This window comes from Exophiala xenobiotica (genome assembly GCF_000835505.1).
Source record: "Exophiala xenobiotica strain CBS 118157 unplaced genomic scaffold supercont1.7, whole genome shotgun sequence".
Taxonomy (NCBI): domain Eukaryota; kingdom Fungi; phylum Ascomycota; class Eurotiomycetes; order Chaetothyriales; family Herpotrichiellaceae; genus Exophiala; species Exophiala xenobiotica.
In genome coordinates, this window is record NW_013562488.1 from 2,889,334 (window position 1) to 2,912,800 (window position 23,467).

At 53.3% G+C, this 23,467-nt stretch overlaps 10 protein-coding genes across 11 annotated transcripts; 6 read left to right on the forward strand and 4 right to left on the reverse strand.

Moving 5' to 3' along the window:
• Positions 1 to 190: 190 nt before the first annotated feature.
• On the forward strand, positions 191 to 819 carry PV05_11768 (uncharacterized protein; the record flags this gene model as incomplete). The annotated part of the gene is made up of 2 exons (XM_013455282.1): positions 191 to 643; positions 685 to 819. 2 exons carry the CDS (start codon positions 191 to 193, stop codon positions 817 to 819), a joined length of 588 nt encoding a protein of 195 aa, XP_013310736.1.
• A 273-nt stretch (positions 820 to 1,092) lies between these two features.
• On the forward strand, positions 1,093 to 2,816 carry PV05_11769 (uncharacterized protein; the record flags this gene model as incomplete). Its single annotated transcript, XM_013455283.1, has 3 exons — positions 1,093 to 1,246; positions 1,308 to 2,291; positions 2,353 to 2,816. 3 exons carry the CDS (start codon positions 1,093 to 1,095, stop codon positions 2,814 to 2,816), a joined length of 1,602 nt encoding a protein of 533 aa, XP_013310737.1.
• Positions 2,817 to 2,958: 142 nt separating this feature from the next.
• Positions 2,959 to 4,735, reverse strand: PV05_11770 (uncharacterized protein; the record flags this gene model as incomplete). Its single annotated transcript, XM_013455284.1, has 3 exons — positions 2,959 to 3,291; positions 3,346 to 3,563; positions 3,622 to 4,735. 3 exons carry the CDS (start codon positions 4,733 to 4,735, stop codon positions 2,959 to 2,961), a joined length of 1,665 nt encoding a protein of 554 aa, XP_013310738.1.
• A 1,501-nt stretch (positions 4,736 to 6,236) lies between these two features.
• On the forward strand, positions 6,237 to 6,746 carry PV05_11771 (uncharacterized protein; the record flags this gene model as incomplete). Its single annotated transcript, XM_013455285.1, has 1 exon — positions 6,237 to 6,746. The coding sequence occupies one exon, from the start codon at positions 6,237 to 6,239 to the stop codon at positions 6,744 to 6,746; it is 510 nt and encodes a 169-aa protein (XP_013310739.1).
• Positions 6,747 to 7,666: 920 nt separating this feature from the next.
• PV05_11772 (uncharacterized protein) lies at positions 7,667 to 9,155 on the forward strand (the record flags this gene model as incomplete). Its single annotated transcript, XM_013455286.1, has 3 exons — positions 7,667 to 8,074; positions 8,133 to 8,354; positions 8,406 to 9,155. The coding sequence occupies 3 exons, from the start codon at positions 7,667 to 7,669 to the stop codon at positions 9,153 to 9,155; spliced, it is 1,380 nt and encodes a 459-aa protein (XP_013310740.1).
• A 295-nt stretch (positions 9,156 to 9,450) lies between these two features.
• Positions 9,451 to 11,140, reverse strand: PV05_11773 (uncharacterized protein). The gene is made up of 5 exons (XM_013455287.1): positions 10,948 to 11,140; positions 10,818 to 10,889; positions 10,726 to 10,760; positions 10,568 to 10,645; positions 9,451 to 10,496 (listed from the first exon to the last, which is right to left on the reverse strand). Exons 1-5 carry the CDS (start codon positions 10,959 to 10,961, stop codon positions 9,955 to 9,957), a joined length of 741 nt encoding a protein of 246 aa, XP_013310741.1. The 5' UTR covers positions 10,962 to 11,140; the 3' UTR covers positions 9,451 to 9,954.
• A 493-nt stretch (positions 11,141 to 11,633) lies between these two features.
• On the forward strand, positions 11,634 to 16,403 carry PV05_11774 (uncharacterized protein). Its single transcript, XM_013455288.1, has one exon. It carries the CDS (start codon positions 11,712 to 11,714, stop codon positions 13,878 to 13,880), a length of 2,169 nt encoding a protein of 722 aa, XP_013310742.1. The 5' UTR covers positions 11,634 to 11,711; the 3' UTR covers positions 13,881 to 16,403.
• Positions 14,031 to 16,363, reverse strand: PV05_11775 (uncharacterized protein). Its single transcript, XM_013455289.1, has 2 exons — positions 14,470 to 16,363; positions 14,031 to 14,419 (listed from the first exon to the last, which is right to left on the reverse strand). Exons 1-2 carry the CDS (start codon positions 16,173 to 16,175, stop codon positions 14,284 to 14,286), a joined length of 1,842 nt encoding a protein of 613 aa, XP_013310743.1. The 5' UTR covers positions 16,176 to 16,363; the 3' UTR covers positions 14,031 to 14,283.
• Positions 16,404 to 17,108: 705 nt separating the features above from the next.
• On the reverse strand, positions 17,109 to 18,699 carry PV05_11776 (the record flags this gene model as incomplete). Of its 2 annotated transcripts, XM_013455290.1 has the most annotated exons (5): positions 18,625 to 18,699; positions 18,323 to 18,572; positions 18,090 to 18,184; positions 17,357 to 18,031; positions 17,109 to 17,301 (listed from the first exon to the last, which is right to left on the reverse strand). In XM_013455290.1, exons 2-5 carry the CDS (start codon positions 18,491 to 18,493, stop codon positions 17,109 to 17,111), a joined length of 1,134 nt encoding a protein of 377 aa, XP_013310744.1. In that variant the 5' UTR covers positions 18,494 to 18,572; positions 18,625 to 18,699. The 2 variants fall into 2 exon arrangements, with proteins under 2 accessions (XP_013310744.1, XP_013310745.1); XM_013455291.1 differs by having other exon boundaries at positions 18,323 to 18,699.
• A 1,574-nt stretch (positions 18,700 to 20,273) lies between these two features.
• On the forward strand, positions 20,274 to 22,034 carry PV05_11777 (uncharacterized protein; the record flags this gene model as incomplete). The annotated part of the gene is made up of 2 exons (XM_013455292.1): positions 20,274 to 21,117; positions 21,189 to 22,034. The coding sequence occupies 2 exons, from the start codon at positions 20,274 to 20,276 to the stop codon at positions 21,860 to 21,862; spliced, it is 1,518 nt and encodes a 505-aa protein (XP_013310746.1). The 3' UTR covers positions 21,863 to 22,034.
• Between the last annotated feature and the right edge of the window lie 1,433 nt (positions 22,035 to 23,467).

Here is a 23,467-nt window from a genome sequence, read left to right on the forward strand (position 1 = left end):
AGACAAAGGGACGTGGAAGAAGATCTTTAAAGCAGACCGAGGCTGGAAGCAGCCATCGACGCCTTCAATTGCTCTTCTTGTCCCAATCTCTTTCTCTTTCTCTCAAATCTTGATATATCCACACAAGTTGACCACCCCGAGTCCATCAATATCCAGCTTTACCGCGACCGCCGAGTCTCCAACAACCAGCATGCCAAACCGCGGAGGTCTCACGGACCGAGAAGCCGCCATTGACGCGCTCATCCGGTTCGCGTGGGCGCTCGATGAGGGTTCCTCCGAGCTGTCTGCATCGTCACTGACCGAGGATGCCACCATGGTCCTTTCCTTCACTCACAATGGCGCCATACCTCGCGAACTGACTGGCCGTGACACGATTGTTGAAACGCTCATGAGCGCCGTTGGCCGGCCGCTAGACACGACGCACATGGCGACCAACATCCGGTGCGAGGTTGACGGCGACAAGGCCGAACTCCAGGCTCAGATCTTGGCCCAGCATTTCCGGGGCGGCGAGGGCCTGGGGCCCGAGTTCAACGACTTCTACCTGTTCGGCAACATCTACAAGTGCAGCATTGTCCGCGCGGATGACCTCTGGAGGATCAGCAAAGTGACCATCAAGGCGGCGTGGACACAAGGGAACCCTGAGGTGATGAAGGTCTAAGGGACACAAGGCAAAGGCCTCATCAGATCACGCAGATGCCGAAATCGAATCAGTCCACTCTAGTCTCGTGTTTGAATAGTAATCTCAAGGACATCACCGCTCGTATTTGGCGGCTGAGAGCCAAGTCCACCAGTTTTGGAGTACTCGTAGACGGGGGCTGAGTGATTGGCCATTTGGACCGTCTCTGGCAATCCCGTGATACCCATCGCGAGTGAAACGAGAACAGTCTCCCACCCAGCACTCCTCCAAAACGAGGCCGCTAAATCCGGGGTCCAAGCAAAGATTGGGGTCCACCCACGGGGACAGGGATCAGCGTCGGCCTCCACGGCCAAGCTCGCCTTTACCATCTATACCGTCCCGTATATAGTGCCATGGCAAGGAAGACAATCTCAGCGCGCGATGTAGGAGCTCAGTTGTGACCAAAACCTTGGACCATGGCACTGTTGGAGACCTTGATGACGAACATATCACCCTTCCGGCTTGGAGCCCTGATTCTGCTGGCACCGTTGGTTCTCTCGGTGCTCCGGACCCTGGTTCTCAGCCGGACGAAACTGCCCAAGGGTGCGAAGCCGCTGCCTGGGCCCAAAGGTGAGTTAGCGCTGGCCGGTCTGAGTGACTGAGATGGCCATGCTGATGGGGCGAGTCCCAGGTCTGCCGATCGTAGGCAATGCATTCGACATCCCCAAGACGCACGCATGGCTCAAGTTCAAGCAGTGGTCCGACGAGTTCGGACCCATCTACCAGGTCAAGGCCTTTGGGACGACGCTGGTCGTCATCTCCAGAGAGTCCATCGCCAACGACCTCCTCGGCCTGCGCGGGGCAATCTACTCTGACCGGCCGCCTCTTGTCATGGCGGGATTGATCGCCGACAACGGATTCCTCGGCGCTGCCCGCTGGGGAGACTATTGGCGGAAAGGGCGCCGGTTTGCGCAGACGATGCTCAGCACCAACATGATCCAGCAGTCGCTCCCCAAGCAGACAATTGAGGCGCGACAGGCCGTGGTCGACCTGGCCCGGGAGCCGACCAAATACGCATACTGGCTGGAGCGCGCGGGCGTTATGACCTCAATCAAGCAGATCTACGGCATCGCCGAGAAGCGCGGGTCGGGCGAGGAGCACCACGTCCACGAGATCTGCTCGTACATGGAGGAGATTGAGCGCGTGACCGTCCCCGGCGCGTACGCCGTCGAGTTCATGCCGTGGCTCATGCATCTACCCGTCTGGCTGGCGCCGTTCAAGAAGGAAGCCAACACCCTCATGAAACGGCACTGGGACTATCTCTCCCCGCTCATGCGACAGGAGACGCAGAAGACCGAGCCCCTCGCGCCGGGAGTCTCGGAAAGCTTCGCAGGACGATACTTCAAGTCCAAGGAGGACTGGGATCTGACAGACCGCGAAATGGTCTGGGTCCTGTCCAGCATCTACGGCGGCGCCTCCGGGACGTCGGCGACTGCGATGCAATCCATCATCCTCAACTTGTGTCTATTTCCGGAGTGGCAGCAGCAGATCCAGGAAGAGCTCGAGACGGCGATTGGCGGGCAACGACTGCCCGATTTCGACGACTTTGGCAGCCTTCCTGTCCTCCGTGCCGTTATTAAGGAGACCATGCGATGGCGGCCGGTCCTCTCGGGCGGTAAGTCAGGAAGAGGACCTTCCCTCGACCCTCGAAAAGAAAGACGCTGACACACGGACAGGGTTCCCTCACTCCGTGATCAAGGACGATATATACCACGACTTCTTCATCCCCAAGGGCGCGGTCATCATCCCGAACCAATGGGCCATAATGCGCGCCGAGGATCTGTACCCAGATCCAGAGAGTTTCCGACCCGAGAGATGGTTGGAGCCCAAGTATCCCACCTACCAGGAGCCGCTGAGCACGTATCCGAACCTCAAACGTTTCGCCGCGTTTGGCCACGGCCGGCGCATTTGTCCCGGCCTAGAGGTGACCGAGAAGGCCCTCTTTCTAGAAGCCTCCAGCCTGCTTTGGGCGTGCAACGTGAAGAAGGAGGAGGGGGCAAGCCTACCGTGGTACGACTATACCGGCGCCTCGATCTCGACGCCGCGTAAGTTTCGCTTCGTCGTCGAAGAGAGGGCGCCGGGAAGGTTGAAGATGATGGAAGAGGCTGCACGAACAGATCATGCAGATGAATTGTCGTGAACGCTGTATAGATCAGGGGCGCGACATCTCCGGTGCTAGTTGGGAAATCTCGGTGTATTCCTTATGTGGAGAGATGATGGGCCAAACCTCTCTCCTGGTCCTCCACTATCCATTCTCAATTTCTCTTGCTTCAAGTTGTGTATTATAATCTCGCCTTGACGGTGTGTTCCAGTTCCTTCGCATCCGTCTTGGCCCACTCCTTGAGGACCTTCCGCACGATCTTCCCGCTGGCAAGCTTGGGAACCTCGTCAATGAACTTGACCCCTCCCACCAGTCGCTTATGCTTGGACACCTTTTGGGCGACAAAGTCCTGCACGTCCCGGGCGGTAGTTCTACCTCGGGCAGAATTCTGGAGCACTACATATGCCCGGGGCAACTCCTCGTCGTGGATGGTGATGCCGACTACCGCTGCGTCGGCGACATCCTCGTTCTCAAGGAGCACGGCTTCTAACTCTGCTGGAGCGACTTGGAGGCCCTAGTACTGCGTCAGCGGACTCATATATGGCGAGAGAAGGCGTTTCACATTGACTTTAATTAACTCCTTCTTGCGATCGACGATCCACCATTTCCCACCTTTTGTGACGGCGACATCACCGGTCTTCATCCAGCCATCCGCAGTGATAGTCTGCTGTGTCGCACTTTCGTTCCTCCAGTATCGGAGCATCATCTGTGGTCCTCTCAGACACAACTCTCCAGGCTGGCCATCTCCACTGAGTTCCTTCCCATCTTCGTCCAGCAGACAAGCCTCTGCCATTGCCCGAGTGTTAGCATACTTAGTGATTGAAGAAAAGCAACGAGAACTCACCAGTGTTGGGCAGCAGATTCCCAATGCTGCCACTCTGGTCCTTGGTCATACCCGGCGTCATGACCGCAGCACATGTCGTTTCGGACATCCCAAAGGCTTGAGAGACCACAAGGTTGAACCTACTCATGACCTCGTTCTGCAACTCACTCGACAAAGGAGCAGCGCCACATAGAATGTACTTAAGGCTACTGATGTCGTATTTTGACGTCTCGGCGCGCTTGGTCATCATCACGAGAACCGGCGGGACAGCCTGTATAGCTGTGATCATGAACTGCTGGATATGCCTAATGAAATCCTCAAAGGAGAACCTGGGCATAATATATACCGGGATCAGCAACTTGCAAGCAATATTGATGGTGAAGAGCTGTGAGTATGCGTGGTACAGTGGCAGGAAAGCTAGCCATCGTTCTGCACCTCGGTTCTCGGGAGAGTAGGGTGTTCCTTGATAGTAGTTGAAAATGGCCTGGGTTGAATTGGCCACCAGGCTATAATGTGAGATACATACGCCTTTGGGTAGGCCGGTCGTCCCACTGGAGAAGTTGATCACTGCCACGGTTTGCAGGGCAAGCTCCCCATTCAGGGGGTCCCACTGCCATGACGCCGACTCAACCGAGGAAGCTAGGATCGACCGCCAGTCTGGAAGAGTCTGGTCCTGGGTTTGAGGCCCGGGGGTATCGGAGAAGACGAATAGACGTTTCAAGGGGATTTTCGCCTGCTTAGCTGCGGCGATGCCTGTTGCGAGGAGGGTGTCGTGAACCAGAACCACGGCGGCATCGACAGCCCTCATCTGATGTGCTAGCTCTTGGGCCGTATACCCAGGGTTGGCGCCTGTGAAGAATCTCTTCGACCCGGTCGTCGCCAGATACACGAGCGGGACGTAGAGGTGGTTCGGCGTGAAGACCAAGATGGCTTGTTGCTGAGCGATGCCGAGCTTGTCGAGGCCCATCGCGAATCGCTTGATCAGTGAAAGCATCTGAGCAGGAGACAGGCTGTTGGAGGTGTCGTTGACATCAGTCCATATCGGTTGCTCTGATGGTGTCGTGCCAGAAGGGAAGAGGTACGACAAGATATTGCATTTGGGTATGTCGACGGGGGCCCACGGCGAGAAGTACATGTTGCTGAGGTGCTGAATAGAATTGACGGTGTCTCGAAGGATTGGAATGAGTGTCCCTGAGGCCTATCAGACGGTTTTTGTGTGGTTGAAGTGCCTGTGTCGGTGGTTGGGATTGTTCGGACAGATGAAGGCTGGTAAGGCTGATGCAGCGGTTCTAGTGAGAACAGGTCGGCAGCTCTAAACCAAGGAAACACCAGGCTCCAGCTTATGGTTCTCCCCATGGGAGTTGATGGGCACCCGCAAGCCATGAGAAGGAAAATCATGCCTTGATGGAAGAGTGTCCAATGTCCATTGGTCTTGGTGAGAGTTGGTGAGGTGTCGTCGGTCAAATTTGGCCGGCACCGCAAAATCCGAACCTTGTCGGACTTGCAGGATCGCCTAATGCTGGGAGGAGGATGGTGCGAGTTGAGCAGAGGTGTGTACTGGGCTTGAACCTCGAGAACACACAAAGAGATTTGGAGCGAGCAATCATCCTGGATACCTCGGGGCGTCAGTTGGATGTGAATATCCGACTCGACACATTTCCTGGCCGATGAGGGCGACAAGTCGTAACCCTTCGGTTCTCTCAGCCTTGGTCCTCATGACCTCCCACCTGAAATCGCTCTTCCAGCTCTCCCAATGTCATAATCAGAACAGCCGAGAGGCAGAAGCAGCCGGTTGCCAGGGGGGCTGGATTGGCCTGGTGAGCCCCGGCTGTATTACTCAGGAATTTCTCGGGGAGCGCTCACCCTCTAGGATCAAACCATATATAGCAATTACTGTGGTTTTTGTTTCGCGACTAAGGTGGGTAGGTAGAACTCCGTATGCCATGAGGAAAGCTGCAAGTTCGAGTTACTATGTAAACTCATAGTGAATGCTCTGCTCAAAGGCGAGCATCTTGGTCAAGGAAGGGAGAGTCAGCCTTGTACGTGACGAGGCAAACCCCTTCGTCTTGTAACGTGCAATGCCTCACCAACCAACTATGAGACACCTGGAAATCCTGCGATGGTTTCGAGCACATTTGGTCTCACATTTGATGAATTTCCTGATCAGTCCTATGTATCCATGCAATCCTCTCACTGCACTACTATGTACATAGTATGCAATTTGACCACGAGGAGCCCACGTGGATCCTGTTCTGCATAGTAGCTCAAAGTTCTGGAGATGGGCTACAAACTCGTAGACCAAGACCGGTGTTTGGCATTTGTTTGCTATCGATTGGTCGTTTCTTCAGACGACAGTTTTAAGATCAACGAAGCCGACTGTACTCCTATGTACTACATAGAATCCACTCACAGGAGAGAGCGGTTGAATAGTTGAATAAAGTACTAGTCCACGCCGCCCACCCATCCATCCATCCTGCACCTTGACAATCACTCTCTTCGCAATCTCATCTCGATTGAGTACTGGTAACAACGGACCAAAAGATCTTCATCTTGGCTCAAATCACCTTACCTCACCTCATCGTCTTTCTCGAGCTTCGTCGTGGTCGGCTGGTCTAAAATAGAACAGGCGCAGAACCATGCATCTCTCCTTCCACCTCGCCGTTTTCTCCCTCCTCACAACCAGCGCGTTCTCCTCCCCTCTATGGCCCAACAGCGTCGTCCCAACGGACAGACACAAGCCGTCCCCTTCGATCACGATCAGCAACCGCGCCGTCGCAGTCGCACCGCGCGACCCAGCCAATACTTCCGTCAACCCGGACGCAGTGACGGGCACGACGTGCGACGACACGACGGTCGCGCTGGATAGTCACGACACCAACGTCGCCATCCTGTCGATATGCGGAGGCATCGCGGGAAGTATCCAATTCTGCGGCGGCGACCCGGAGACCACGGTCGGCGCGTCGGGGACGTCCAAGTTCACGCTGACGGCGGTGAACCAGGGCGCCACGATCAATGTTAGTAAAGGGCGGTGGGAAGGCTGTGTGCGGGCCGCGCAGGCCGTGTGTCCGACTGGGACGTTTAGTAGTACGTGTATCGGCGGGACGAGTGATGGGGCCGGGTTCACGTTTGTGTTGAGTCAGAATTGATTACCTGTATAGTAGCTACCAGCTAGGTAGGGAGAGTCTCACGTCAGAGATCTTTACAGGTTCACGGCTGGGCAATGACTTACAGATACTTGGCCTGCACCTTAGGTCGTAGCTGGTTGAGGCGGCTTGCCAAGGCGTCTGCTTGGGTTGGGAAAATAGCCCTGATGATGTGATGCATAGAAATGCGATCGTGATGGCGGGAAGCCTGGGAGACCACTTTGAGATTGCAAGTCTCGAGTGTTTGCAATGTGATATATCGAAGATAAGGTACTCTTTCTCGATCTATTGATGGGATGCAGAAGTGGTGCAAGAGCTGCTCTCCCCGCGTCTTTTGCGAGATGATGCGAGTAACAGGGCCATGGATGATCGTGGGCCTCCACGCCTCTCATCGGCACCCACTTGACGTGACTCGCTAGAGAGGCGCGCAGATGCACTGAAGCAGGGACCCGGCGCTACACTGGCGGGCCGGATCACAACAACAAATTCCCCAGGCACAGGCACTGGCACAGGCACAGGCACCGTGGCACGAGACGAGGCGAAGATACGAGGCTGATCTTTGCTTTCGTGTTACTCCATAAGGTACCTTACTCCATACCTAACTTAGGGCTTCTTTCTATTCTCCACGACGTGACACCGCGACTTGAATCCCTCTGCCTTTCTCCTCGCGTTCTTTCCCTTTCGTTATTCTGTCCTCGACACGGCGGACGCGGTCTGGTTTTGCTGTATAACTCTCGCTGTTCAAGAAGTTTCCTGGCTTATTTGGTTCTGTTCTTCAGCGACGCATTCGCAGGCGGTGTGCTTGCAGTGTACTAGAGTGAGTCCAGGTATTCTCAGCATTAGCAGATGCTTTCTGACGAGCCTTAGGTCTACTGATCTACGGACCATACTTTTCGACGTCCTTCTCGAACTATAACCTCACAATGAGTGCTGCTGCCTCTCCCACGCGTCGCGTGCTGGGCGAAAAAGACCTGAACGCGCTGCTCTCTCCGAAGAAAACGAAAGCCGCCGGGGAACTTGTCAGTCCTCGACCGTTGAAGCGTGTGGCCTCCTCGAGTAGTCCGCGAGCCGGTCAGAAGCGAAAGATTGCAGAGGTGCACAATCAGGAAGTGGGAGATTCTCAGAAGACAAACACTTCGCATACCTCGTCTCAAGGCCCCGAGATATTAAGCGATGGCCCATCGGTGCACCACGAAACCGTTCGCGCACCGACGGCTCAGGCAAAGTCCACTGTCTACACCTCATTCCATGCTTCACAAGAAGAGCCTGTTCAACTTGAGTCCGAATTTGAAATCCTTGACGAACCGAGTCAACAAACGTTGGACAAGATGGTATTTGCCTTGGAGTCGCGGAGTTTCTGGGAGTTTTATGTGCTGATCGTTTGCCCAGCACGCCGTGACCTTCACCCAGAGCAACTCACAGCTCGTGCCGCCTCTCCGACCAAATATCAACAAGGAACCGTCGCAAGTCAGTCTGGATATGTCGAGTCTGATCGATTTCGAGAACCTCTCCTCTCAAGGTGATGACATGCAAATGCTCGCAGAGCTCCAGGTCGTCAAGGATCAAAGACCGAAAACAGAGGAAGACACCAGGAAGGAGATGCTGCTAGAGGTATTCTATCCCGTAATCAACAGCCTTTGGTATCTTGCTCACATGCTGCAGAAAGCAGAAACGCTCCGAACCCGACTCCAGCTCGCCCTGTACAAGATCCAAACCAACCAGATCTCGATGCCCTTTTCACGAATGACAGTCCCCAAGACAACCAAATCGTCGTCTCCAGAAGTACCAGGACCGTCATCAAGCTCTCCCAGATCTTCCTCCACACTCCGACCGAGTTCTTCTGTCCAGTGGCCAACCACCACCACCCCCCTTCTTACTCCAGAATCCACGGTCGCGATAGCACGCGCGAGGGCGACCATGGATCCAAAACCAACAATCAAGCCTCTTTCAAGCTTTCCTATCCCAACGATAGAACCCACTGCCTTTTCGGCAAGATGGAACACCGGCAACCAGCAGGACAGGCAAGACAGTCAAGACGCCCGTGTCCCTCATATCATCCCCAGCAGTCCACCAATGTCGGAACAGGCCGAGGACGGAGACGATCTCGAAATTGTTGATGGTGGCTTGAATATCCGTACGGGGAACCGTACGGAGAACCAGGACCGGGTCCACATTGAAGTTGAACCGAGGACGCCTGTCCATCTTTCAAGTCCCACTGGCAGTGTAGGTGGCAGTCATCAGCGTAGAGGAAGCGAGAGCGAGAGTTTGCAGAATAGCAACAGCAACAGCCAGCTTCGGCTTCGGGGTTTGACCAGCAGTGTGATCAAGGGCGAGGCCGCCAATAGTCTGCTGCAGCTCGTCAGGGGCGGTGGTGTCGCAACGTCTTCTGGTGTGGGAATGTGCGGATTGTGAAGCTGTCGATGCAGAGTGCCGTTGGTTCAACAGTTCACTGTTGAGATATACCCTACCAATACCTAGATAGCCTAGCTTGGTGCCAGGTTACTAGTATTCATGAATAGAAGATAAGGACCGCCTCCACGGATATGCTGTGGTTGCATTCAAGCTATACTGCGTGTGCCCGTGCCCGTGCCCGTGCCTCTGCGATACGCGAGATTATTCTCCGAACAACTTGTTCCTGTCGGAGTCCTGACGTCCAGTGATATGGACTGGCCATGGTATAACACGACGTGGTCAAGCACCCAAACATCAGCACAATACAGCCTTACTTACGTACTGATTCGTAGCTACGCAGGAGCCTCGAATTATGGTGATGGCTCCCTTGCAGGTGAAGAAAACCCGCAGAGAATGTGTTCTCTTTTCACTTTCTGTATCTCGGTCGAAGTTCTGTCTCTGCAATCCTGCCAGACCGATCCCTTGCTGCAATATCTTGTTTACCAATAGACGAAGCTCAAAATTGGGCAAAAAAGAGAAACGATTTGACGGCTGAAGGGTATCTCATCTTTGTCTCTCCAGGCAATGGAATGGCCTGCAACCTGCCCGTATAGACTAGAATCCCCTCCGAGTATCCATACACCAAAAACCTTGCAAGCACTTGCGTCTCCTTTTCTTTCCCGTCATCGGCTCATATCCTTACTGGGGCCATCTCTCTAGCCTCAGAGGAAGATGTACCACACGCTGTAATCCGCATCCGCGTCCGCATCCGATATCGTGGTTCTCGTTGTCGTCTTCTTCTGCTGCTGCTGCTTCAGGCTTAAAATGTTTCCGGCTCTTCTGCCCCGTTTGCCTCCAGATCAGGAATCTCGAACCCTTCCTCCGTGCTATAGAGTATGGTCTGAACCTGCTTGATCAGTCCGTTCTCGTCGGCATCGAGACTGGGATCTTGTTCAACGGCGGTCTGAAGCAGTAGTTCAATGTCGCGGAGTTTGCTGAAGTAGAAATCCCGTTCTTTTTCCAACCCTCCTATGGCCTCTTTGAGTTGCTCGTTTTCTTGCTTGAGAACCGCAGAGCCCCCGGAAGCCGCCGACAGCGCACGTGGAGCAGCTCTGTTGACGGGTGTTGCACCGGTTTTTCGTGTGGTACTTGCGCCTGTGCTTACTCGTGCAGCAACAGACGGGGCAGGAGTTGGAGCGCCGGTCCCTTTTCTTCGTGCGACTGCGTCATAGTCATGTCCCGGAAAGTATTGATCCCAGAATCTTTTTGACCATTGTAGGAATTCCAGATTGTCTTGCATCTTGCATTTTACTAGTGATTCGACGGGCACGGTCCGATCGATGCCATGTTTGGTGAAGCAATCTGAGAGCACCTCATGTCAGCGTCCCACTATCCGATGAGAAGGAAACCATGTTAATGAGCTCTGTCCTTACTCTGTAAGATCTTGAAATTTTGTATGTAGGCATATTCTGTATTGACATTGAATTTGACTCGACCCATGGGCAGGTCAACTGCGATTTGTGAATTAGTCTTAATTCATGGGTCCTTCGCTTTGAAAGCACACGGGTGCCGATGGCAGGAGTAAACGTACGGAAGATTGAGTCGAATAACTGACAGAAGGCTGAACTGTTGGATCATCTTGTTAGCAATTGGTGTCGAAGGAATTTTGCGCTTCTGACATACCCAGTACCACATTGTTCAACTTTTGTGATGTTGAGCTGGAGTAATCCGTTCAGCCAGTTCAGCAATTCCTGCCTGCAGAGAACTAGTTAACGTTGGTGCTTATATTGCCAGCCTGATGTGTGTTGCGCACCTGGATTCACCCATGACGATGGCTTGGAGGGGTTCGGCGCAAGCGACTGAATATCCAGGGAGGTTCGAAACGAATGGTTTGTACACGAAAGGCTCAGGCAAAGTTGACGATCTATGGGATGACTTGCAGTATGAGATTGTTGAACGGTGAATGTTGGTGGTGGTAAGAGGAGAAAGATGTTTTGTTTCTGTTGTTGCGCAATCAACAGTCGCCAGTTCCACTGCAAAACGCGCCTAAACAATTGATTGCTGGTCGGTCTACAATCAAAAAATTAGTGGTGTCTGACTAACGATCTAACACGGTAGAATGGAGTGACGACCGGAAATATCTTTTGTCAGACTGCCGAATTTTCTGTCCCTTGATTCTCAGCGTCCACAGGCCGCATCTTCCTCAGAACCACTCATTCAGGATTGTCCCTGATGACTTTGATGCTCCTCACAGGCGCCAACTCGACATACTTGCTAAGAACAAGTGATAGGTATGACAAGCAGGAAACGGTCATTGGCCAGGCGATCCGAAGGCACTGACGGCTACCTCGGACACCAAATGGCTTCCCCAAACCCCACGATCAAGCCCATCAAAGCCCATGCGCACGGCCAATTAGCTACGCCTAGGTGAGGCTTCGAATCTCTTCCCCAGCAACCAGCCCTTTCACTACTTACCTGATTACTACCACACTGCAAGTGGTGCAAGTGGTATTCCTCTTCATCCTGGTAGTCTGATGGCTCGACTTTGTTGCCTTCCATCACCATCTCTCAATCAACATGTCAGACGACGGGTCCAAACACATCGCTTGCGATCGTTGTCACAAACGCAAAGCACGCTGTGACAAACTTCAGCCGGCATGTTCATCATGTGTCAAGGCCGATACACCATGCGTATACACTACTCGCGATCCTGCGATTCGACGCCAGGATATGGAAAAGCTTGAAAGAAGATTGCGCCAGATGGAGGCCAAGAATGAGGCCTTGACCAGTCAATTGAGAGAAGCCAACCACCGCGCAAGTCTCAATACTTCAACTGCAAACGGACGCCCACATTCAACCAGTCAATCGTCCACAACGGAATTTGCAAATAACAACCACAATTCAAACAACAACGAGGTCGCCAGTCAAGTCTCATTCCTCAGCTTGAGTGCTGGCGGAGAACGGCAGTTTTTGGGCTCAGCTAGTGGCCTACTTCTTGCCAGTCTTCTCCAAGCTGACAATCGAGCAAAAGGCCGTGGTGTCCAAGACGATGATCACTACAATGCAGCACGCAGATTCAGTTCCGTTGCTCGTGCCGGCACCCTCACTCCAGATGTCTCCGCTTTACCTCCAAGCATGCTGGCAAGGAGTCTGGTCTCAGCATACCTAGCACATGACCACCTATCCTACCCATTTCTACACGCCGGCAAACTACTTCAAACCCTCGAGGCAGTCTACAACGACGATGATTTCTACAGGAGACAGCCAGTCGAAGCCTTTACTTTAGACATGGTCCTCGCCATTGCCACTGCTCAAGTCTCGAAGTTCGACTGGCAAGTGATGCCTGATGCTGAAACTCATCACGATCGTGCCATGAGTAGATTGGGACCTGTTCTCGGGAAGGGGGGCTTGGATGCGCTCCAAGCTATCCTCTTGATCTGTCACTATAGGGTTGGAAGCGGTCTTTACGATGCATCTGCTAGCTTATGGCATCTGGTCGGCATTGCCGCAAGAATGTGCTTCGAACTTGGATTGCACCGGGAGTCTGTCTACTACGCCCCCGAAGAAGGCGCAACCGGTCCCGATGAAGCTGCACTGGAAATGTCAGAGGTGAAACGGAGATGCTTTTGGTGCGTGGTGGCCATGGACCGAGTCACAAGTATCACGCTAGGACGGCCACTCGCCATCCATCTGGAAGACTTTGACACGGAGCTACCTCGTGCCGAAGCACATATTGTTGTAAGCCCGGACAACAATCTGTCTCCCACCGAACCCATTGGAAGCCCTCCTTGGCAGCTACGCACCGCCATCTTCGTTCACATTGTGCGCTACCGGCTGATCTGTGGCAAAATCCTGAGTTCATTGCACAATGTTATCAAGTCGAGAATGACAGCAACATTTGACTATGAAGCGGTGCGCCGTCAACTCACGGAAGAGCTTGAGGCCTGGCGTTCAGACATCCTTGGCTTGCCTTTGGGCGCATTTCCGAGCGACTCGGATAGATCAAGCTTTAGGTCTCGGGAATGGTATGACCTCTTGTACCAGAACGGGATCTTGATGCTTTACCGGCCATCACCCTCCCTGCACGAGGTCTCTCAGAACAATCAAACTCTTCAAAGGATCTTCGAGGCAGCCCAAAAATCCATCAGCATCTATGCATATCTCCACAAATCGCGTCGCATCAACTATTCATGTATCACACTCCACGGCGTCTTCATTGCCGGACTATCGTACATCTACGCAGTACGATCACACTTCCAAAACCGGCGCCGGCACTTGCGCGGAACGATCGATCATCAGTCACATGCTTGTTTGGCGACGGATCCGACTATCAATCAGATAGTCAACACCACTCGAGATTGCTCCAACGTCCTCGTGGCAGTATCCGAGCGCTGGAGTACAGCTCGCAATGCTCACCAAGTCTATGGGCGCCTGAGTGACGCTCTACTAACTGATGTGATCGAGTTCCAAGCACAGTCACGCAATGCGTTCCCTGCCACCACTCAGTATGCTGTACCGACCCAACCCATGTCAGGCATGAATATGACTCCTGCAATGCAGCCACAGCAATCATTCCCTTCGATGACTCCAAATGACATCGACTTTAGCTATCAAGAATGCTTTGATGACCTACAGAATCTGTACACAAGTTATGATTTCGGAAATGTCTCCATGATGCAGGTGTCACAGGATTGGCTGTACGAGATTCAATCCCTGGACCAGAGTTTTCCAGGCCTAGCACATTGAACTGTCGAAGGCTCGGCTTCCCACAGCAACTGTAATGCTTATGTGGCCAAGTACGCCTCAGCCTCCCCCCGACCTCGACGTCGACGGGCTTGGACATAGGCAGACGTGGGACTATGGGACGAAGATATAAAATGTCTAAACGCCTTCGCCCTCAAGCCCACAGACATTGTCATTCTCCTTCTTTATTACGTTGTTGGCGCTGTGGTCAACTTACCCGATTAGGCTCCAGCGCACGCAGGCGTGCACCGTTTCCCGTCCCAAGCAGCCATTCGCAGAAATATTGAGAACGACAAACTGTACTCAAGGTCCCGGCAGAAATACCTCTCGTCATGCACAGACTTCAAGTCGCATCTACTACACTGCGACGCCACCCTCCTGTTGCTGCATCTCATCCCGAACACGGCTAAATCCACCCACGCTCCAAGAATCTCGTCGGAATCTCGACATGTCTGCTCCTCAAATACTCACCAATACCCTTACCCAGGCCGTCTATTCTGTCCGACGAAGCAATCCCTCCCGAGAGATTATCAAGCACACGACTGTTCGATCTATCAGCTCAACTCTTCACCAAACGAAAGACTGGACTTACAAGTGCACGGCCAGAATATTTGGAAACTCGACCCTCTCGACCCTTCGATCGGGATCAGCCTTCAACCAATCCCGCCCAAACAAGCTCTTCAATTTCTCGACAGACAAGAGCGTTTTCAGCCACGGATACTCATCCTCATGCCGTACAAAGAACCCAATATTCGAATTATCGGCCTTATCCCCTGAGCGCGCATGCACAACACTTCCCAGCGGCGCTGTTGTCGTTGCGCCCAGACTCGCAAGATCGACTGGGTCACTTGTCTCATAGCTGGGCCGTTGTGCAGGGTACTCCGCCGTCCGTGTGGGTGAAGGTATATCCATGACCTTTCCATTGCCCACGTCGACGCTGAGTTCAATCGCAGACAGCGGGATCGTCGCGGGAAAGATCTCCATGAACGGCTTCGGATCCATCGTGCGGAAGTCCAAGTTCATGTGGTACCCTGGATAACTCTGCATTCTTAATGCATAAATAGGAATCTTAAAATGTTTGGCGTCAATGTCCTCTTTCCGCCGTGCTTGCGCGAACACTCGAAGTTGGACAGTCCCGGCTTGCTGTGAATCTGGATTCTCGACTTCACTGCCGTACTGCTCGATGCTAAGCTTGGTGAATTTGTGGTTTCGGAAAATGTGCTTGAGTTGGTTTCGCATCATAGTTGCTTTGGCATCGACATCGAGCCCATTGATGAAAAAGGTCGCTTCGGCTTGGAACCCGCCTGGCGCGGCGAACATGGCTTTCGTGCTTGGTGGAGGTGGGAGACCCTTCACACCGGATACCCGGACGCGGTCAACTGTGCCTGGTTCGGCCTCGATGCGAATTTGTGATAGGTCTGCGACAACATCTGGGTTCAGATACAGATGACCTTGCAATTCATAAAGAGTTTGTGCTTTGACGGTCTCGGGCGTAACATGCCCGCCACCGGTCGTGGTCTTGGTGATCACGCACCGTCCTTCGGCGTCGATTTCAGCAATGGGGAATGCAACGTCGACCAATTCCGGCAGAAAGTCTTTGAACCCGGAGAAATTGGCGCCGACGATGTATGCGCCGCATTCGATAAGGTGGCCTGCCAAAAGAGAGCCGGCGAGATGGTCAAAATGACTGGGTGAGTCAAGTGGCCAGCCGAAGTGCCATGCAGCGGCGCCCATGACGGGCGAGGCATCGGTCACGCGGCCGCAGATGACGATTTGGGCACCGGCGTTGAGGGCCTCGACAATGCCCCGACAGCCAATGTACGCGTTGCCGCAGAAGGGTGTGAGGTCCCAATCGCCTAGACTGCGGTCGGTGTGGTCCAGATGTGGGAAGGAGAGGTTCAGTGATTGGCGCCGGGCTGGATCGCGCAGGAGATGGGAAATGTCGTCACCCAGGACGGCGGCGACAATGGTGTTGTGGTACCCTCGAGACGCGCATAGGTCGCGGACTTTAGCAGTGAGGGAGGCCGTGTTGAGCGCGCCGGCGTTGGTGATGACTTTCATGCCCTTTTGTATGATGGTGTCGAGGTTTTCGGACAGCTGGGTGAAGAAGCCTTCTTCGTAACCCAGGTCTGGGTTGGAGGATTTGGTGATGGCGTTCCAGGCGATGTTCATCTCGGATAGCCAGTCGCCGGTGATGATGTCGATGTTGGGCTCGGCAACCATGCGGGCCATTGCGGTTGGCATGTCGCCAGTCGCCCCAGAGACATTGCCTACACGCAAGGGGCGTCTGGATATCATGGTGACTTATTGTCGGTTTTGAGGTCGGGAATTGAGTGATTGTGGTTGCTGGTTTGACTGCTTCGAACTTCCAAACTCTCCCGGTTGTTGGTCGTCTTCCGAGCAAAGGGTGGTTTTAGTAGGATTGGTACCAAATATTGTTGGGCAAGTTTGCGGCGTTGACGAAGACCAACACTTATTTCAGGTACTGTGTAGGTAGAAAGATGTCGGCTTGAAATACACCCAAGGAGTTGCAACCGATGAGCAAGTGCTGTTAGAGGGCCCCAAGTCACCCTCGCCACTGTCTAAAGGTACTCGTAACACTTTATGCTCCTGACACTCAACACTGGTTGACTGTTATCAGATCCTGTATGTCGATGTCTGTCCGATCAAGATTGAGACGTCCAGTGCCTTTCAATGCCCAGACAAGTTGTGAATCCGGATCTGGCTTCTAGACGTGATGGCGGTCAAAAGGTCCTACAGTACTACTGGTTCGTAAGGACTCGGCACTTGGCTCAGCCCTTGAGTGGTGGATGGCACATGCAGCCGAAGCAGTGGGTAGCTGACCTGGTCAGATCCCGGCTACCCACTGCTTCGGTGCCACCTCCGACGGACAAGGCAAAGCCCGTCTTTTGCCCCTTGAGGAGGAGGAGACATCCGGCCTGACTCTCGGTCGGAAAGCCTACACATTACCTAGGTGTGCTTGGTAAGATATGTTTATCCTTGCCTAGGTATGCTTGGAGTTTCGGCTTGCCAAGGAGGTCCAGGAGCAGAATGCACAATGGAATACAGTGTGATCCCGATTTGTTTACGGAGTAGTCTGCTGACAGTTACAATATTGTAAGTCAGTAGATGCCCGGATGAATTTGCGAGATCTACAGTACGCAAAACTATTTTTTACAGTATACGGAGGCCGAGGAGAAAGTCTTCTATCAACCAAAAAATACATTTGAATCACTGTGATTGCCGCCCTGGTATCAAGATGACCTTCCGCGCCTGCTGCTTCTCGAACATCTCGTATCCCTTGGCTGCTTCCGATAACGGTAGACGGTGTGTTATCATGCTCGACATTTTGTCCTTGTTGGCGGCTAGAACTTCGAGGGCTTCGTCGAAAACTGTGCGAACAGGGGCACGGCCTAGGTTGATGCTACGGCAAATTAGTAACTATTCAGCCATGTCATCTATACGTCTGGCCAACTTACTTCAAGCTCTTCTGATAGCACTCCAGAGCCGTGAACGGGAGATCTCCCTGGTGAAAGCCGAGCGACGACAGCACGCCGGCGGGCCGCAGAAGATCGAATGCCGATCTCAGAGCGGTCGTGTTTCCGACCACTTCCACCACTGCGTCTGCTCCACGGCCGTCAGTCGCTTCTTGAATGATGGCTGGTATATCGTCCTTGCCAAGCTTGAGCGGGATACCGCCTAGTTTGGCCGCTTGCTCCAGCCTGTCGTCGACGCTATCAACCACGTAGATTGTTCGTACTCCTTTCGATCGTGCAGTGAGAATTGCGCAGAGCCCGACCGGGCCACAGCCCAGACAGACAAAGACTGCAGATGATAATGGTTGTGACTTTGAAGCGTGAGTGGCCGCGGTGGTGGTACTAGTATGTGATTGTGCATCGCCATTGATAAGACCCGATGACGGCCCAAAGTATTCAATGGCCCTGATGGCGCCGTAATAGCCTGTGGGGAAGATGTCGGACATCATGACCAAGAGTTCTTCAGGAACGCTCTCGGGAGCACGCTGAAGTGTCCCATCTGCATACGGTACTCGCACGTATTCTGCTTGTCCGCCTGCCAGCCCCTGCGTGCCAAAAGGTGCCAGACCTTTGGGGCAGCGGTTTGTGTACCCGTTCTGGCAAAAGAAGCAGGACATACTATTAAGGCTTTAGATGGTACATACCGAGTGGAGAGCAAGATGGAGAGTGGGCTTACCAGACGGGTGCGAACGTGCAGACGACTTTCTGGCCAGCTTCGAAATGCTGCACCGCTGAGCCCACTTCTTCGATATATCCTACAAACTCGTGGCCCTGAAATGGAGAGTCAGTAAGCGTTGTTGAAGTTGACATTAAGGAACAGGTCTTCGGACTTCAATGTTCAGGCCCAGGCTCAGGCACCGAATCCTGCGGTTCGTTGGAGAGAGTGGTGCATCGAACAAAAGAACTTACCATTATATGCCCTGTCCCCGACTTCTGGTGCCCTCGATACATGTGTAATTCCGAGCCACATATTCCGGCCGTCGTGACTTTCACGATTGCATCTGTAGGTTCGGCAAGGGTTGGCTTGGGTCGACGTTCGATGTCAATCCTCCAAGGACCATTGAAAACGACTGCCTCCATTGTGCCGAGTGGATGAATCGACAGTTCCGTCTCTGTAGTGACTTCGTTTTTTCAAAGATCATGAAGTCTCAACGCTCATCTGCCAACAGTGAGGTTTAAGGAGCTGAGTATGGACACAGTCGTCGACGAACACTCTAAGGCAATGCGACAGTACAGAATCGCGATAGACCTACTAGTACTGGTGTCCACGTGGAATATCAAGGCGCTTGTGCTCCGGTCATCTCCAGCATGCGGCCTCTGCGATGACGCAGGCTCCATCGTGCGAACAGCCCTTCAGCCGCTGGTTTCGACAATGATAATGATTGCCAACTTGGGCGTGCGGATTGGTCAATGCGAAAAGGTGTCACGACCATGGAGGATGAGGCCCAGGATGCCGACAATAGTGTGAGTGGTACTTCCGAAGCTAGACGGCGAGACAGCGAAACCGGCCCCTGAACTAGATTCCAGTCGGCGCGGCCACCGACGCCGTGAAGATTGCCTCGACTGCGGCCACCTGTCCGAAAGATTGACCAAACCGTCGCCGCGTCAGTCGCTCCTTCACGAGCACCATTTCCTCGCGCGAGACCGAGGCCGCCATGATGCCTGCCGCTAACGATGTTGGTCCCTTCGCATGTTCGCAGAAGCGTGGCTCGTCTCCATCATCGCAGACGACGATCCGGCTTTCCAAGCTTGTGGGGATTCTCCAGACTCACGGACTCACGGGCGTTCTTCAGCTCCCGCAAAACCATCAGGATTACGGAGTATCATTCATCAACGGCCTCTTAACAGGGGACAGCGTGTAACCACAGAAGCAGGATCAGAGAGTCCCTCAGACTCTCAACGGTGTCAAAACATGGGCTTCGAGCAGATGGGCGACTTTCCCGTTCGCCATGTGCCTCCCATCAGTGGCAAACCCTTGAGCAGGAGAAAACCCAGTCTCCAGTCTCTCGGAAACGTGGTATCTGGGGTGTGCTGGGCATGGCTGGGGTAAGGTCTCGAGAAAGCTTGACATCCGCTCTCGAGATTTTGTCTTAGCGAGGAACGAAGAGCGGGGCCCTGGAAGACGACGAGTCGACTCTCGAGCTGTACGTTTCGAGATGTTCCGTCCTTCTCCTGGCCATCGCAGATATCAGTGCTTCTACGGAGTCTTTGCCCTACTTCTTCGGCTTCTTCAGGATCGTGTGGCCATCGGCTCCAGTCCTAATACGAGGAGTCTCCTCACCTTCCTTGCTTCATACCGATCATCGGACAGGGACACCAACAACCATGGGAAACCCCACCAATTTTTCGGATTGTTCCACCGATTCGACTCGACTTGACTTGAATTCCCCGCCGCACCTTATAAGAATGATATGCCACTGGACGACTTGATTGGTGGCAATACCATAGTCCTCTTTGTGGGCAATCTAGACTCCTCTCTAACAGGAGACTATCCTCCACAACGCGCAGTACCGCTTTGATCATGCCACAAGGGGCCAATCTTTCCCCCGCTGGCAGTCGGTGAGAGCACATCCCATGCACATCCCCATGATTTGGCACGGCGCACAGCTCCAGAGAAGCGGCCCATGGGTCCGAGTGGCCCTTTGACTTTGATGGGCGTATCTCCTAACTTTACAACACCAAGATATACTTATTATTCCCCTCTCGCCAGTACCGAGGGTAAGGGGAAGATGCCGTTGATCAAAGGTCTATAAGTTTTGCCCCGGACCCCAAACTTCCCCAGACTGCTTCTTCCAACTCCATCAAGACTTCCTCAACTATCTATATTACAAGTGGTACTTTCACACCTCCAACCGCGACAATGGTTCTCTCACCGTCGGCCGTCCGGTTCTTCATTGTCCTTTTCGTTGCCCTTGGCTCGCTCACCTACGGCTACTGCAGCAGTATCATCGCGACCACCCTTGGGCAGCCGACCTTCATCGCATACTTCAAGCTCGACACAGGCTCGAATGCCACCCAACTGATAGGCGCCATCAATGGCTTGTACCAAGCCGGTGGCCTGTTTGGCTCCCTCTCCATGATCACATTCCCCGACTTGCTCGGCCGAAGAAAGGCGCTCTTGTTATACTCGGTGGTCACCGTCATTGGTGGCGCGCTGCAAGCTGGCTCCGTCCACATTGCCATGTTTCTCGTCATGCGTTTCATCACTGGCTTCGGCATCGGCGCCCTCGTCGGCCTCGTCCCGCTGTATCAATCAGAAATGTCGCCACCACGTATTCGAGGGCTGCTCGTCGGCATGCACGGCGTCTTGATCTGTGTCGGCTACACCTCTGCCAGTTGGATCGGACTGGGCTTCTACTTTGTGAATGCCAGTGGTGCCCAATGGCGTCTACCCTTGGCCATCCAGTGCTTGCCACCTCTCTGCCTCGCCATCGGTGTCCTCTTCCTACCCGAGAGTCCTCGTTGGCTCATCGATCGCGACCGCGTCGAGGATGCCTACAAAGCCTTCAAGGCCGTACGCGCAGAGAAGAGCGACAACATTGTCAACAACGAGGAGGCCATCCAGGATGAGTTCAAACTGCTTCAAGGCCAGATTTTGCACGAACGCACAGAGGCTTTGTCCTTGATGGATCTACTCAGACTGCCTCATATGCGCAAGCGATGCATCATGGGATTTCTGGTCCTCTTCGGATGCCAGGGCACAGGTCAGTAGATTTTGCGTGCCTTCCAATATGTTTCAACAGTTCAAATTCATACTAACGCACCACCATCACAGGCACTCTCGTGATCAACAACTACGGACCTTCTCTGTACTCGTCTCTCGGCTTCAACACCGTCCAACAGCTGCTCATTCAGTCCGGCTGGATTTCGGTCTGCCCCTTCGGCAACCTGCTCAACTCCCTGGTTGTCGACCGAGTCGGTCGATGTCGAATGCTCATCATCGGCTATGCAGGATGCGTCATCGCCTTGATCGGCGAATGTATCACTGTCGACCGCTTCGACAAGACAGGAGACAGAGGTCTCGCTTCCGCAGCCGTCTTCTTCCTCTTCCTTCACATCCTCTTCTTTTCGTCGACCTGTGACGCCACGTCGTACATCTACGCCGCCGAGATCTTTCCGACCCCTGTCCGCGCAAAGGGCCTGGCGGTCAGTATCTCCGGCCTATTCGTGGCTACGATCATCTTCCTCCAGGCCGCGCCCACCGCGTTCGCCGCGATTGGCTGGAGGTATTATATCGTGTTCATCGCCGTTACCACCGTCATCGCCATCGCCATCTGGCTTTATTTCCCCGAGACGAAAGGCCGGTCTTTGGAGGACATTGGCGAGCTCTTTGGCGATTCCGTCGAGCCGATCCACGTCGACGAAAAGATGCAGGTTCACCACGCCGAGCAGGAGATCGTTGAAGATGTCAGAAACGAGGAGAGGCACGACAAGCACGAGAGGCACTGAGCACATCTGTCTTGGAGAGCGACTGTCCAAAAAAGATGCTAGAGCACGTACATAGGGGCCAGTGGTCTGCGAAGACCAGTGTACATACTGTAGTGGTCGATCAAGACCATCTACTGACTTTTGTTTCGCCCTCGACAAAGGCGAATTAAAGTAGCCATGACGAAGACTTCCAACTTTCATGTTCCTTTCTCCTCGTCTCCGGGCCTGTGCTCATATCAGGTCGCCACCTGATGGGACGTGATTGCTAATGTCGAGATCGAAGGTATAGATTTCAGAGTCCTCGGAGTCAACCATAGACTGGCCTGCGTGCTTCCAATTGTCCCATAGGATGTTCTTGTCACGACGAACCTAGTATCCTCCCAAACCCTCCTTCTCGACCAATTTACGGCCCGAAATGCTGATCTACATATGAAAGCCCTCTCTGATCTGAGGTTGGCAAAGGCGCCATTGCTCTTACTAAAGCCGCTAGTTAGATCAACTCATCCGATCCATCGTCCCCGTGCTCCCGTTTGAAGTGTTGTCGTCGACTCAAGCAGCTTGAACCTTCCTCCCTGGCTCCTTCGACAGGACTCACTGCTCTTCAATCCGGCAGGTGTCAGACTTATGGCGTCAACTCATGTCATTACTACTACTCCACATGCCCAAGGGCCAACTCGATTGCAAGCATGCAACAATCAAACAATGAGGTGATCGTACAAAGATTGGTGTCTGGTGTCTGGTGTCATCTCACACGCGACGATAAGGAGCAAACACACTGGTACTAGTACTAGGATGTCAAAACTCCAGGCAAAAATGACTCCAATCTACTAACGTAGTATCTGCTCCGTCATGAGAAAATGGAAGGAAACGACACCACCACTCATACTAGTGTTCGTTCGATACGTTCGACAGGGAGTCAAGCATGCACAAACGCGTTCGCTGGATGGCAAGTTTATATAAATCTTCCATCCTCGACCTTTGGAATACTTACTCTGGCATCACGACATCACAGCCTCGAGCAACAATAACAACAACTCAAATAACCAGCAGACTCAAGCTTCCATTCCCGAGACGATACGGATACGGATATTGCTAAACATACGCCTGCGCTACCGATCCTCTCAAAAGGTGAATCCCGGACGTGTATCGAATTGACGGGCCTCTTTGACAACACGAAGAGTTTTCGACACCGACACCTGACTGTTAACCACCCTCAGACAAGACTCACAAAGTTCACTTCCACACCAAGAAAGATGTGTGTACAGAAACAAGTCCAATTTCGATGCGGCCACACTCAATACGTCGGCATCGAGGCATGTGGAAGACGGGTGTGTCGAATCCAAACTTCCACCAGGACAGACACCGTCAATCGTTGCCCAACTTGTAGCGGAAGGCAGCCTGGCCGCCCTCGTCCTCGACCGAAACTGTGATACTGTGATCCTGTGACAATTGTTCTACTCTCTGACATGCTGCGACATTGGACCCACCAAGTCGAATTCCTACCAAATATGTCTGTGTAATTCCTGCGGCTTATTGCCACTGTGCTGGTGATAATGGATCAAGGCCATTGCTGACACCCAAAATGGACAACAAACACCAACAGCACAGGCTTAGTATATACGACAA